The sequence below is a fragment of the Sciurus vulgaris genome (genome assembly GCF_902686455.1).
Source record: "Sciurus vulgaris genome assembly, chromosome: 4".
NCBI lineage: Eukaryota > Metazoa > Chordata > Mammalia > Rodentia > Sciuridae > Sciurus > Sciurus vulgaris.
Window position 1 is genome coordinate 5,592,361 of NC_136464.1, and position 14,785 is coordinate 5,607,145.

The 14,785-nt window shown below is 53.8% G+C and overlaps 1 protein-coding gene across 1 annotated transcript in view; it reads right to left on the minus strand.

The window, feature by feature from the left end:
• DOCK1 (dedicator of cytokinesis 1) overlaps window positions 1–14,785 on the minus strand; it is a 490,559-nt gene that overhangs the window by 409,629 nt on the left and 66,145 nt on the right. The window contains 5 exon segments of the mRNA XM_079137291.1: window positions 569–694; window positions 4,739–4,818; window positions 7,768–7,840; window positions 13,210–13,345; window positions 13,762–13,843. Of these exon segments, the coding sequence (XP_078993417.1) occupies window positions 569–694; window positions 4,739–4,818; window positions 7,768–7,840; window positions 13,210–13,345; window positions 13,762–13,843 (497 nt within the window).

Consider the following 14,785-nt stretch of genomic DNA (forward strand, 5'->3'; position numbering starts at 1 on the left):
AATCAAAAAGTATCACCCAGCTGTAAAGGGCAAATATCAACATGCTTCCCAAGATCTGAGAATCGAATCAGATTAGTAATATGAACCTCACGTTGAAACTGGGCAAAATTATTAAATATGAGAGTCACGTTAACGAGAAACCCCCTGGTCCGTTTTCTCAGCTTAAAATCCGCCACTGGACCGGAGCGCTGCTAGTGATGTGGACACTAAGAACAGGCACAGGGAGAGCACTCTAGTGCATGGTCCTCGGGCTGGGGGCTCACTTGCCACTGCTCTTTCCTCCTTTGAATCAAAGGTCTTCCTGGATATGTTGGGTTTCCTGCCTGCTGCATACAACCCCTGCGGCTGGGGGGAGCTTTTCCTAGTGGGTGGTCAGGTGGCCAGGGTGCCTATCCCCCTACTCTGCCCACAGCCCCTGACCACGAGATGAACCACCCTGGAGCTAACACATCACCAAGACGTGTTCAGCCCTCTAAGGCTGCTGGAGCCTGTGCACGTTACTGTCCCCATGGTTTGGTGACCAGCTACATCTCCCGTGCTCAGAAGCCCCAGATGAGCCAGTCCTTACCAGGCATGATTATCTCCGGAAACCCTGTTTTGCGAGCCACAGCTGTGGTCCTGTCCACCAGATGAGGAAACTCTTTCCGAATCTGATGGACATCTCCAGGAAGTAATTTCAATGTTACCCACAAACCTGGAAAAACAACAGATGCCAGGGTCACATTTTTTTCTTACTCATTTTTAGAAGATTTCATGACAGCGACTTCAATGAATGAGTGAGTTTTAATTCACAATTCAACATCTTGAGGAAAAAAGGGCAGTCAACATCCAGGTAGAAGGTAATTAGTGCAGGGGAATGGACTGAGCCTGGAGCCATGCCTGGACAGGCCAATCCACAGGAACAGCAGCTGTGCTCCCCACAGGGCCCAGGACCAGCAGCTCTGGTGCTCCCCACAGAGCCCAGGGCCAGCAGCTCTGTACTTCTTACCTGGGCCCAGGACCAGCAGCTCTGCACTGCCCACGGGGCCCAGGACCAGCAGCTACGTGCTCCTCACCTGGCCCAGGACCAGCAGCTCTGCACTCCTCACCTGGGCCCAGGACCAGCAGCTGTGTGCTCCCCAAGGGGCCCAGGACAGTGGCTCTGTGCCCCCCATGGGGCCCAGGACAGTGGCTCTGTGCTCCCCACGAGGCCCAGGACCAGCAGCTGTGTGCTCCCCACGAGGCCCAGGTCAGTGGCTCTGTGCTCTCCACGGGGCCCAGGACCAGCAGCTGTGTGCTCCCCACGGGGCCCAGGACAGTGGCTCTGTGCTCCCCACGGGGCCCAGGACCAGCAGCTGTGTGCTCCCCATGGGGCCCAGGACAGTGGCTCTGTGCTCCCCACGGGGCCCAGGACCAGCGGCTCTGCACTCCCCACAGGGCCCAGGACAGTGGCTCTCTGAATCAATGTGCATGTGAGATGAACCAAAAGGGACATGGACTGGGAATGGACCCAGAAAGCTGTCCTCTCCCAGTGTTCAGGAAGCATGGTCCACTGAGGGGCAGTAGGGAGGCCTGGAGAAGGGCTCAGGAGCAAGTCAGGGGCTGACTTGATGACACCCTGGTGGCTGCATGGCAACAGGCTAGGGGTTCAGAGGAAAGCACCCCAGCAGAGTCCACTTTGAATGGGTGAGCACTGGCCAGATGGGAACTGGACCTTAGGGACAGGAGGGGACCAATGTGGAGAAGTGGAGGGAGCAGAGGAGGAAGGAGAGTCCTCGTGATGGCCCCCTGTGGGTGGCCTCCAGCAGGTGCTGGGGCCCCAGAAAGGCTTGCCCCAGGAGATGCCCGAGGTCAGCACACGGGCGGCAAGAGAAAGGAGGGTGCCCAGGAGTGTGCAGGAAGAGTCCCCCCATGCAGAGCTCCCACGAGGAAGCAGAGGCCAGCACATGGGGAACCAGGAAGGGTGCTGGCCAAGAGCCAGATGTGGCCCAGAGAAGGGGAGCCCAGGTCACTGGAAACCCAGCTGGCACCAAGGACCTGGGCAAGAGCACCCCTGGGGGAAGCCGGCACAGGCACTGGGGGAGACAAAGAGGAAAGGAAGAGACAGAGCAAGGTGGAACAGGAGGGGTGGACAGAGGCAGCCAGTGTCCAGGGTAGTGACGCTGGGTGTTCCCTGCTCTTTCCTTTCTTTCCATATGCTTTCCCTTCCTTTGAGGTACTGAAGTCTACATCGTGGGAGGCAGGATTGAAAGAGGAGGAAAACAGAAACAATGGAAGCAAGTCCCCAAGACCCACCAGAGGATGGCATCCAAACAGGGGCACATGTACCAAGGCTCCGGACGCGCACTGCACACAGTAATGGGCCAAGAAAGGTGATGAGGAGCCCACACTCCAGCCAGCACTGACCGCACCTCCTTCTTTTCACTAATTCACACAGTGCCTTGAACTAGCACCAGCTCTGGACCTACAGGAAATGAAGCAGCTGGACCTTCCAGGGCCAGGCACTTCCTCACCTATCCTGCATTGGTACCAGAGAAGCAGACCAAATCTAAGAGCATGAACACTAATATGGGAAGTCCTGCCTTTCACACACCTCTTCTTACTCATAATACCACTCTGCTCAAGTACCTGAGTTCATGAACTGGAGTCTCAGTGACACAATTCAGTTGTTACAGCACATTTTAAATTTGGAGGCTAAATTTTCCTGATTATATTGAGCTTAAAAACACCTTTCACAGGAGAATATGAGGCCAATATTCATCAAACACAGGGTGCATTTGGGACTGACATCTGCTTCATCAGAATAACTGACAGTGAAAAGAATGAGCATCATTATGTTTCAAGCAGCAGAAGCGGGGGTCTGGGTGTCAGGAGGGGACACTGTCCACCTCAAATGCCCAGCACCGCTGGGTTTAGGAGTCAGAATAATCTGGGTTGATTATAAAAGATTTTGTCCATGGTGACCAGTAAACACCCTGATGCAAACCTAGACTAGACCTGGGCCGCGCGAGGCGAGCGCCCACAGACCGTCATGAAATGCACCTGCTGGCGCGAATCAGCGTTTCCTCCCTGCTGAGCCCGGGCACCTCGCCTGGGACCCAGGTGAGCAGGCGCAAGGTCAGCCTGGGTCGGTACTGATGGAAAAACGGAAGCCCCAGCCGTGCCCAGCAGCCAGCTCAGGGGCACTCCCTGGACCACCTCTCTCTCAACGCAGAGTCCACATGGGCAAGCCAGGAAAAGGCTCAGGGACACGGAGAGCCCGGTGAGTGAGCTGCCAGGCATTCTGACTCAGGGGGTCTCCATGCCTGAGGGTCCCGTCTCAGCTCCCACTGCTGCAGCAGCCTCTGCTCCAAGCACAGGCTCCAGGCAGTAGCCCTGTGTTCTCGGGCTTCACAGCTTCTGGCCATGAGCCTGGCAGAGGCAGGCTTCCGGGCATCTTTCCGAGTAGTTTCCTGCTGGCCCTGACACGATCTCCACTTCTCCTGTGTGACATAGTCACAAACGCGGACTGAAGCTCAGACGACAGGGAAAGAGAACCTGGAGGTCCACGGGACCCTGCTTCAGGGCCAGGGTGGACAAGCAGGCCTGGCCTGCCACCAGCACCTGCCTCCCAGCTCCATCTCAATAGCTCTGACCAGACCCCCCGCCCACTGTTTCTTAATTAAAGTACAAATTGCAATGGCTGAGAATTTACAGGGGAAGAGGGCCTGGGTCAGCTTAAATGTTTGTGAACATTCAGGGTGGCGTGTGGCTCTGCTATAGCTAGCCAGGGGGGTAGCTTGCACCAGTTCAGGGTCCCCACAGAGCCCCTGAAGGGCCCATTTCTCCAGAACACTCTTCCACTCGGTTAACATTCTCCTTGAGAGCTGGCAGGGCTATTTCTGGAGGTCTGGTGACCACAGGTAACTGGATGGGAAGGCAGGCCTTCACCTCAGCCCTGCTGAGTTTCCAGCACATCAGCATCAGACCCAGGACTGACACGGGGACGTTCCCAGCTATGCGGGGCAGGTCAGGCCTGAGTTGGAGAGGTGACTTCCCCTCAGGCAGCAGGCAGGTCTCCTCCAACCGTCATTTTCTGGCAGACCTCCTAGCCAAACCAAGGGCCAACTGGCTTGAGCCAAGCGGACGGGGTCAGCTCTGCCAGCAGAAGGGGAGCTGCTGGACGCATCAGCAAGGGGTCAAAGTGGTGCTCGCGGGACACAGAGTGGGAAGGAGGGATCTCTGAGCGAACAGAACAGAGGGGAGCCAGTCCATGCAAATGAAGCCACTTTCCCAGGGGACAGAGGGCAGCCCCGGAAAACAGCCTGACACTCAATATGGGTGAGGACAGAGGGGACCAGAGCACACGCCTGGGGGAGAGGGTGGTGTTCAATGTCCCCGCTTCCCTACAGTGAAGAGAGAGCTGCAGCCATGGCAGGGACTGTATTCAAGGATTTTGTTAAAGGGCGAGGACAGGAGGACAGGGCTAGGGTGGACCAAGGGAGGAAAGCCAGTGCTTCTCCCAGTCTCTTGGATCTGGGCTCATCCCAGTGCTGAGTCATGTGTGACTCGGTCTTCGCTGTCCTCCAGGAGGCTGGCCTCCAGTGGTGCTCAGGAAAGCCAGCAGCAGGGATGCCACGTGTGCGATTATCAGGGACAAGCCCTCCAGTGCCAGCAATGTCACCATCACCACCACCCACGTCAGGCTAACACACCAACCAGACAGCACCGTCCACGCTCCCAGAAACGAACAGTACAGAAACAAAACAGAGGTACGTACCCTGGCCCTTGTGGTTGACCTCTTTGGCGGCGATGACTTTGTTTATGACAGTCTGCAGGAAGTCGCTCTCCCCCGCCACCCTGGGTGAAAAACGGGATGACAAGTTCAGCGGCTTGTGTCGGGTGGCGTCGTCCAACGCGAGCCTGGAGGGCACGGGACGGCCGAGACCACAGGAGACAAAGGGCACAGAGACCCACAGGTCCCGGGAACAAGGGAACACAGAGGGCAGCATCCCCGAGAGCCAGAGGGTCGTCATGAGTCAACACAGGACAGAGGGCGGGAGACAGAGGGCAGGTGACAAGAGAAACAGGGAAAAGCATCGATCAGGAAATGCTGAACCAGAGAGAGGTCAGGTCAACAGGGCGCCCGCTCCCCAGGACACCAGCCGCAGCTCGGGGCCACCGGACCACTGAAGGGCTGGTCCAAGGGCCGGGGGCTGACAGGCATGCCCAGGGCCACTTCTCCAACTTCACTAACTCCAAACACAGCCTGGGTCACCGGGCATGTGACACAAAGGGAAAGGCAAAATCAAGACCCCTCAAACCTCTCAAGAAAAGATTCCTCGAAACCTAATGGCGTGAAGAAGCTTCCCAACCTGCCCCTGGGGACCGGGCCCTGCAGAGCCTCAAGTGGGTTCAGGTGAGACGGGCAGTGGGCTTGGGGAACATGGCCGGTGGCAGCCAGGTCTGGGAGCTGAAGCCTGGGCACCCCAGGAATACAAACCAGCGGGAGTGGGGACCCACAGACAGGGAGCCGTCACAGGTAAGGAAGCCCAGCAGGTGCCACCAGGAACGTCCACACCACAGCCCAGCACAGAGGAAATGACAAGTAAACACCCATCGTGTGCATGAGGTTCAGAATCAATTCTGAACAAGGTCAGGGTCAGCACTGGATATGGGACTCAAGCCATCACTCAAGCCACGTGGCTCACGGGAGCTGCGGGCTGTTCTAATTTACTTCACCAAGTAAAAGAAGAGAGAGAGAGAGAGAGAGAGAGAGAGAGAGAGAGAGAGAGAGATGCACTGGGCTCCCAGCCCTAAAACCAACCCTGCGAGATAATAAATCAGTTTTAATGGAGCAAAAAACAGTGTCATTAGCATGACATTTCCCAAAGAACTGGTTTCATTGCTTATTTTGCTATTAAAATCATGCTGCTCTTTTGCTTCTAAGACTGCAAATATTAATCTGTATATTAGTCTTCTTTTAATGGAGCAAGGAGTCACAAATTACATAAGAGATAAGCACGTAATCATACTTTTTAAAGTGGACGTTCAACAAGATAAAAAGACGGTCACGATGCATAGCCCAGCTCACAGAGCTCACAACACAGCCTCCGAAGTCAGAACCTGACACTCCTGACTCCCCAACTTTTCAAACACTACCCGAAGCATCACGAGCACACTAGCAAAGCAACAGGTAATTTTAATTTAGCAGAACACTTGGGCACCAGGAAACTAATACATCACACAGCATCCCAAACAGCAGGGACCACGTTATTTCTCATGGGAGGAAGAAGCGCCTTAACTTTATAATAAGTGCAGTCCACTTATTACCTCGACAACCTCCATGTCTCCTTATTTGCTGAGGAAGACGGCAGATTCTGCAGAACGTCCCCTCTATGAGCCAGCCTTGCTGGTGGGGTTCCCAAGCGACAGGACCCAGCCACACTTCCTGCAGGGGTGGAAAAATGCCCTACGCACACTAACACGGCAGCCACGGGCCCAGGCGGCTCTGAGCACTGGATATGGGACTCAAGTGATTGAGCTTGATTTTTAATTCTATTTAATTTAAATAGCCACACGGGGCTGGTGGTTACCACACTAGACAGAAAAGCGACCTCGAAGCCGTCAAGCCACAAAGGCCCTCTGCCTGCAGCCCTGCTGGGGAAGATGCAGGACCCCATCTTCAGCAGGACCTGGCCTCAGCGAGATGACACAGCGGCTCTGCCACCCTCCTGTCGGAAGGCTGCCACAGCTTCCACGGAGCCGGGAGACCGCCGGCCAGAGCGCCTGCCTGCTAGGGGAGCCTCAGCTGCGAGGAGCGCAGCCCAACGGTGGGGCGGCCGGCGCCAGGAAAGCTGCATGGGGCATGGGGAGCCACAGGCCCTTCTCCACCAGAACGGGGCTCCTTCCAACAGCCGTTTCCCCAGCGGCCCAAAGCCCCTCTGCCAACTACCGGAAACAGCGTGACCTTTGTGAAACAAAATCTGTCTCAGCCTGAGATCCCATAAGGAAAAGCAAACGTGACGAGACGAGAGAGCACACGGAGGACCCGACGGGTCGCTAACTCGGAGGGTGCAGCCTGAGACCTGGCATGCCGGGAGCAGGCTGCCTCTCCATTAACCTCCAGGGCCCGCTTCCAGCTCCTTCCTGAAGCAGAAGTGCTCCTGAAGTGGCCGAAGACCTGCTTCCATCACCTGGGAAAGGACACCAGTCCTTTCGACCTGGCCCACAGGGCTGGCTTCACAGAGACCCACGAAGGGCGCCTCCCTCAAGGGCCTTCCCATGCTCCTGGCACCTCTCCAAAGACGGGGTCAGGAGACAGAGCGGTGCCGAGCACACGTGGACCCTGAGCGAAAACCAAGAGGGAAAGTCAGCGGCGTCACCATGAGCTGCCGAGTATCCTTCCTCACTTTACCAAGGAATTCGTCACTATCGTGCCTGTTTTTCTATTTTAAGAACAGCAACCTCTGGTGATGAATTTGAAAGAACCGTATTTGGAAAATGCGAACTGATACTAGAATAAATCAATTATGTAAAGAAACATGCACACTCAGAGTGGAACTGTAATTCTTCTGATAAGGAAATTCAGCAAACACACGTAGAATCTACTTCCAGAACCATAAACCACCTTTAAGCCCAGGTTCTTATCACTACCAAAAATCCCACATGTGAGGGCAGCGACTGCAGAGCTCTCTGATCGTGAAACGATCTATTCCTACTTGGGTAATTACTACAAACGAAGGTCATTACTAGGAACAGGCTTTCCACACTGCATGTGGCTAAGGACTGGGACTGCACCATACTTACGGCTGAAAGGGAATGAAATGCTGTTTATCTTCATCGTCTACTTTTCCATTTATTATATCTGTGACATCCATCACTGTGGACGAGAAAAGAACAGAGATTGTTTTACTTCGATGCTATGATCATAGAAAGTCAACCAACCGAGGAACATCAGAATGTTCTGGACAACCATAATGTGAGCTTCAAGTCTAAAGAATGTCATGTCGCAACGACAGGAGGTCGTCTGGCAGGGCTGGCCCAGCCGGCTGCAGCCGAAGGGCGGAGGACCCCAAGCCCCTCCCTCGGCCATTGCCCACTCGCCGCTGGATCTGTGGTGATGATGTTCTGTAACAAGCGGAGCAGGAAGGACAGGGGAGCCAAATGCTTACTTTGATTCATTCCTTTAATTTAAAATATCCTCACGTGACAAGTGGCTACCTACCCCTAATAACACAATACCAACCCAGCAAGCCAAGGCTACGGTCTACCAAGAGCCCCCACGAGCTGGTATCTGTGGCTGCTGATACAGAGGACACTCCAGGAGAATCCTCAGCCACCAACCGTCCAGCTAAGGAACGTGAGGCCCACAGACAGGACTAACCAACACACCAGCACATTCCCTGCTGCCTTCTGCCCTCAGTCACGGCAGGCAGAGCAAGAGCAGCCCCAGAGGGTGCTGGGCAGGTTCTCTGCCCCTCGCCTCACCCACCAGCCCTGGCTAAAGATAAGGGAGCAGCACACTTGTTTGCTTTCTTCACGTACGTTCTCCCCTGGTGACCGGCACCACGGGCTGAGGATAGGGACTACGTTCATTCTACACCGCCACCCCCAAAAAGAGCTCAGGGACTGCAGGGCAAGAGGCAGGCCCTGCCGTCCATCCCCTGCTTGGTTTGGTGGAGCCTGAGGGGTCCACGCAGTGGACCAGGGGGACAGCAGACAAAAGAGCTGTAGATGTGTGCAGACCCAGGAGGAAGACGCCCGCACATCAGAGCACGGAGAAGCGGCTGCTCAGGAGATGAGTGGCCTCGCCTGGTTGAAGGCCTGTCAGTGCTGGGCACTCAGGGGGCGACTGGTACCACACCCAGCACTCGCCAATGCTAAGATGCCCCTGTGCACAAGCACACATTCAACCACAAGTGGAACCACGAGAGGAAGCTCGCATTAGTAGCAGCCCACTTGGCTGAGCAGGAAGTCAGTTTAACCCTGCAGGCCTCCGCCACACACCAGACCATACAGGTGGCCTTGTGTTCCTGCAGACCCGGCTCCACTGTCCCCTGGCTCACCTCACCAGCTGAGGGGCCTCCCTGGCCATCTGACCCCTTGCCCGGTCCCTGGTGCCCAGGCCTGCACACACCAGAACCAGCAGACTTTGCAGGATGGCTACCCGCACTGGGCACTGAGCAGCCCTCCTCCTGCTCCTCACTAATGACAGTACCTTGGGCCCACCCAGCCCAGCCTAGGGACAAGGCCTGGCAGACACTGTCCAAGGGATTCTGCCTACTGCTCACGGGCACCTGGCCTGTGCCCAGGAAGTTCTCGCTGCAGTCTGGAAAAGTCATCCCTGCGGCCAAAAGAAGAAATGAGCAAGTAGGAGGGATACCCCCAAAGTGACAACCCAGGAACACTGTCCAGTCCAGGCAGGAGGGACAACCCGAGGAAGACAGAGGGTCCAGGTACAATCAAGGTGATCTTGTGTAGGAACGAGGTATGGTGGGCCCAGGGAGCAGGCGGCATCCAGTGACACAGGGCTACCCAGGGGAGGAGGCAGGTGGCCGTGGCATAAGGACAGCAGCAGCAGAGGACCAGGAACAGCACAGCCAGGGAAACGGAAGGCCAGCGGTCAGACGCGCCGCAGCGGGAGGCGGCAGCCCCGTCCCATGGGTGGGACGACACCCCAGTACTGCAGTGGGCAGGGAGCAGCGGCCCCACCTTACCCCAAGTCCACTCTAGGGATTCTCTCCCGCCAGAGGGGCTGCTTCAGGTCCAGGTGTGCCCACCATACGCCTCCTACACCACAGAGCCACAAAGCCCAGCGAGCCCAAGAGAAGAGATGGCTGAAACGATGGTATGGCCAAGACTGCAGCCACCAATACCCTGACTATTGGATGAGCCTTCAAAACGAGATGCTCCTGATGCAGGCAGCTTAGAAAGTGGAAAGTCCACACGTGCAGTACGCACACACTCCCAGTGAACACCGCCACCTAAAATGTTCTGACGGCTGGACGACCAAGGAGCCAAAGAGGCACGAAAAAAATCAAGAAGCCCCCAAAAACCAGAGTATGATCAGCTGTGTGCAGGTACAGACGTAGGTGTAGGTGTAGCCCAGATATGACTGTGTTGGTGTTGGTGGTGCGAGGGATTCAAGGGCCTCACACATGCAGCGTGTGCTCTGTCGCCAAGCTGCACCTCCAGCCCGGTACAGACTAATATTATTTTTTAAAAATTACAGACCACACACACAGAAAAGAAAAAATAAAAAGAAAGAAAGAAATATGCCCGAGTGATCCTGAGGGACTACACTGATTGTGGAAAATTAGGAATGATTTATTTAATTATACTTATGTTTCTCTTCCACAGAATTTCCATAATTTTCTACAACTGCCAATCACGTTTACATTAGCAAAAGGTTTAAAACAAAGGATGGGACATATCATTTCCAATACAGACTAAAACACACAGGCCCCAAGGTCCATGAGCACTTTTCTCCTTCCAGGGACTTGGGCTCAGCTGCACAGTCGAGCAGAGCTCATCCCGTGGAGGGTTGCAAAGTTAAAACTGCCTGTGGACCTAGGACGCACATCAGCAGGCACAGCACCGCCACCAGAAGCTGACGTCCTTCTCAGCCATGAGAGGTGTCTATCCCTCGGGAGAACTGGGCTGGAGGCAGAGCTCCGTGATGGGGAGGCCTGCACCCTGGTACACCGAAGGCTGGCACAGAATAGGGGGACAGGGCAGCTGGGAGCCACGTACTGGGCCAAAAATCTACACAGCAGAGTCACAGGATAAAAAGGCACCCCCTCCTGTCTCAGGGCACAGTGACAAGAAACTGGAAACTGGACAAGCAGAAGGCTCAGGTCCTAGACAGTATTTACAGAAACACACCAGCTAAGAGGTCTCAAAAGCTGGCCCCCTGGGGTGAGCTGGGAGGCTACAAGTGCTCAATGGAGCCTCACCACCCAGGCCAGAAGCCAAGTGAGCAAACAACTGTGGGCAGCCTTGGCACCAGAAGGGAGCAGAGGTCTTGCGCAGAAGACCTGGAGCCAACATCAACAGGCCCAGGACCCAAATGTCCCACCAGTGGAAAGCAAAGGCCTCTGAAGGTCCCTGTAGCACCTGTCACAGGAGCCGGGCAGGGCAAAGGCCCCATGTTCCAGAACAGCAGGGACAGACCATGCTCCAGAGAATGTAGGCAAAACCAGGCCAGTGGGCTAGGGTTGGCCCAGACAGGTTTCCAGCAACCCACAAAGGAAGAGTACCAGGGACACAAGACAGGAGAGGAAGAAGCCGAAGACCAGGGTGGATGGGAGGAACCAGGGGCAAGAAGAGCAACTTCACGGTCACCAAAAGTCAAGGCACAGGACAGCGGAGGCCTTGCAGCCAGAGGCCAGGGGTCCAGCACCTGGCCAGGGGTCCAGCACCTAGACAGGGGCTGTCTCTGCAGACACGGCCCAGGTGGGGCCCCAGGGGCAGGGCACCACGTCAGGGTACAGCCTGGGCTTCAGCAATTCCCAGAGAAGCCTGAGAGGCGGAGACCATGACCTGACGCCAGACCCAGCAGGTGAAAGCAAGCCCTTTCTCAACAGGACGGACGCAGCAGGACCGGCAGTACGAAGACCACCGTCCTTCCCAGCCCTTAATCCCCAGGACGCTCCAAACGTCAAGACTCCTGCGCAGAAAGCTGAAGATTTTTCCATTTTAATCAAAAGGCAGGGGAACCAGGAACCTCCATCAAGATTTCGTCATTTCTTCAACAAACCTAACTAGGCTCTCACAGGAACCTTTCAGAGCCCTCTCTGGTAATCTGAGAACCTGGAAAGAGGCCTGAGTTACATAACTCCTAAAGGTTTTCTCTGATGGCTTCGGGGAGGCCTCACGACCTGAGACAAAAATAAAACGTTTTCTTAAAACTACCATAGGAAGAGAAAAGGAAGTGCTAATTCCTAAAAGATGACAGGTATCTCAACTAGACATGTGAAAGACGCTACAAGTTCTGAAAAATAAAGCAACAGTTTTGAAGTACGTGTTCAAGTCATGAGGCTGAGCGAGCAGACGACTGCCTGGGTGCAGACCCCCGGGGGGTCTCAGCCGGGCAGCCCCACCCTGGTCACTCGGAAGCAATGAACTCACTGCAACAGCCCACCAGGAAGCCCACTGTTGAGTGGAAGCAAGCCGCTCACAATGCCTGTCCCAGTGCTGTTATCCACTCCTCAGGAAGTAGGACTCATGACTTAAAGACGTGACTCATGTCTCTAAACCCTCCGGGAGGACCACAGTGAGACCGCTCAGCCAGCCCCTGCACTGGGGGACACATGGTGTCACTCCTTGTCAAAACCCACAGGACGCACACCACCATGTCGACTCTGGACCTCTGGTGACAGTGACATGCCACTGTGGGCTCACCGCCTGAGGAGCACAGTGGTGGGGGGAAACGCTGAGGAAGCGGAGGCAGGGCAGGGCTAGGGTATGTGAGAAACAGCTGGACTACCTGCCCAATTCACCTGAACCTAGAACTTCGCTAAATAGAAAGTCTATTTTAAGAGGAGAAAAGTCTAAGTTCTGAGGTAGCCAGCAGTCAAGGTCAAGGTCAAGAATGTCTTCCAGCTGGGTCCCCGAGTACTTATTCAGATGATCCCCCAAATCACAGAAAAGACAGGAATACACATCAAGGGCTGGGTAAGGAATTCCCTGCAACCATAAAATAAGTTCCCAAAATTATTTAAAAAGAGTGACATTGAAAAGGTCAACCCATCAGAACCTCCTGGGGACACTTTCCTCAACACAGACAACTAGCCTCCCTTGTCTTGAGCTGTCACCAAAACTAACCACACAGAATTAAGGAGGGTTAAAAAACAAAACAGGCCCTGCGTCCAGCAGACCATGCGCGCTCAGTGGCTGGCTCTCCCACCTCCTCCTCGTGACCGTCTACAACAGTTCACCCCTAAATCAACCACCAAGTCCACAAACCCTGACCCCCAGGCCAGAAAATGGGTTGGGGTCTCTCCCAGGAAAAGACATGGTCTACTTTAAACCAAATATATATAATTTACATCTGAGACTCACACACCAAACATCTCCGGCTTACAGGTGGACTTAAAACCACCCAGAAAAAGGATAGTAGATTTTTTTCTCTCCACCAGAAAAGCACATAAATCACAGCTGCCCACTGTCCAATGCTCAACAGCGGCTCTGATTCAAAGAAAAGGTGATGATCTTAAACTCTCAAGGAAAAAGAGAGAAATGGATTACCTGCCACTCCAAAAGGTCGCCGCAACCCCGAGGTCAGCTTTCTGGTGTTGCTATCCCTCAGTTCCATGCGACCCACTCGGACGATCTGACAGACGAAACTGATTTTCTCCCTTTTCAGGTCTTTGCTTCCAAGGTCCTAGAAATATTAATTTCCATAAATTATTTTGAAGAGCCATTATTCAATGCAAGTCCAAGTGAAAAGGACATAAAGACACGGCCCGAGGTTCCCTTCCAGGAACAGCACCCAGCACTGCAGTGGCAGTCCCGAGACGAAGAGTGACTGAATAAAAACAGCCAGTTTCTGTTAAGTGAGCTTAGGATAGAAGTTTAAGAGACATGCTCCACAGCAATGGGGCAAATCTTTGTCACAGTGACTGGAAGAGGAGCTGGAGACTCAGAAGGTTCCAGAAGGCACGTTAGGCATCCTAGATTAACGTGTATTCCAGGCGACCCCTGGGACCCCCGTGCCAGTGCAGTAGAGTCAGAAGAAAGTCACTAAGAACAGCCATGAGGACAGTGAGGGATGCCATTGAACACCAGCAGCACACTTACAGTGAACACGGCTCGCAGGTTATGCAATCTGTCTATGTCTTTAGGTAATCCCGAACTTGACCAGCGGACCAGATAGTTCTCACTTGAAAAAAGAAGAAATAAAAGCCAATTAATTTTCCAAACATAGCAGGGTTCCAAATGGACAACCACACTGACTCATAATTAGTACCCTGAATGTCCACGATAGAGCAACCATGAGTCTGTAAATAACAACGTCAGAGTAACCCAGCAGCAGACACAGACCGCAAACCACCATGGACGGCTGAGTTTCAGGCATCTAGGGCTCAATGTAATGGAACCATTGCAAATGGCATTTCAAAGTTTATAATCTGCAAAGCCTACTTGTCAACTGAGAATGGCACAAGCATAAAGTTCAACATGATGTGTGTATACATACATGCACACGTGCACACACACAGAGGTACTTATGTACACACATACACGTGGCATACATGCAACAAATCAAAAGTGCTATAAAATACAAACTGCCCTACATCAAGAAGAAATAAACTCCATCAGATGTGAGGATAAGTCACCCATTTGCTCTGTTTCAGTCACACACCACATTTTTCCATTCTCAATAGTACAAGTGAAAACACTGGAGATTTAACACACAGACACACATACTTCCAGAGTTCAGTCCTAATTTTTCCATCTGGACAGAGAGGAAGTTACACCATGAGCCAAGCAAGAAAAGCTGATTTACAATGTTTTCACTGCACAGATGCTAATGGTGAGTCAGCACAGCAGGTGCTGATCTGGACTCTGCACTCCAGTCACTCGGCTTGGAGAAACTGCAACAGGACAGAAGTCACAGAAATGACATTCCGAGCCCAAAGGTTTGAAAATGAGAAAAGTGACCTTTGGGGGTCTGGAAATACAAAGTTCGGTGATAGCAGTGTAGGAAACGAAGTGCCACTTCAGCCTTCAGCTGAGTCCTCGTCACCTTCCCATGCTCCGGAAATTGCTGTAAATAACAACGTCAGAGTAACCCAGCAAATTAACCCAACGTCAGAGTAACCCA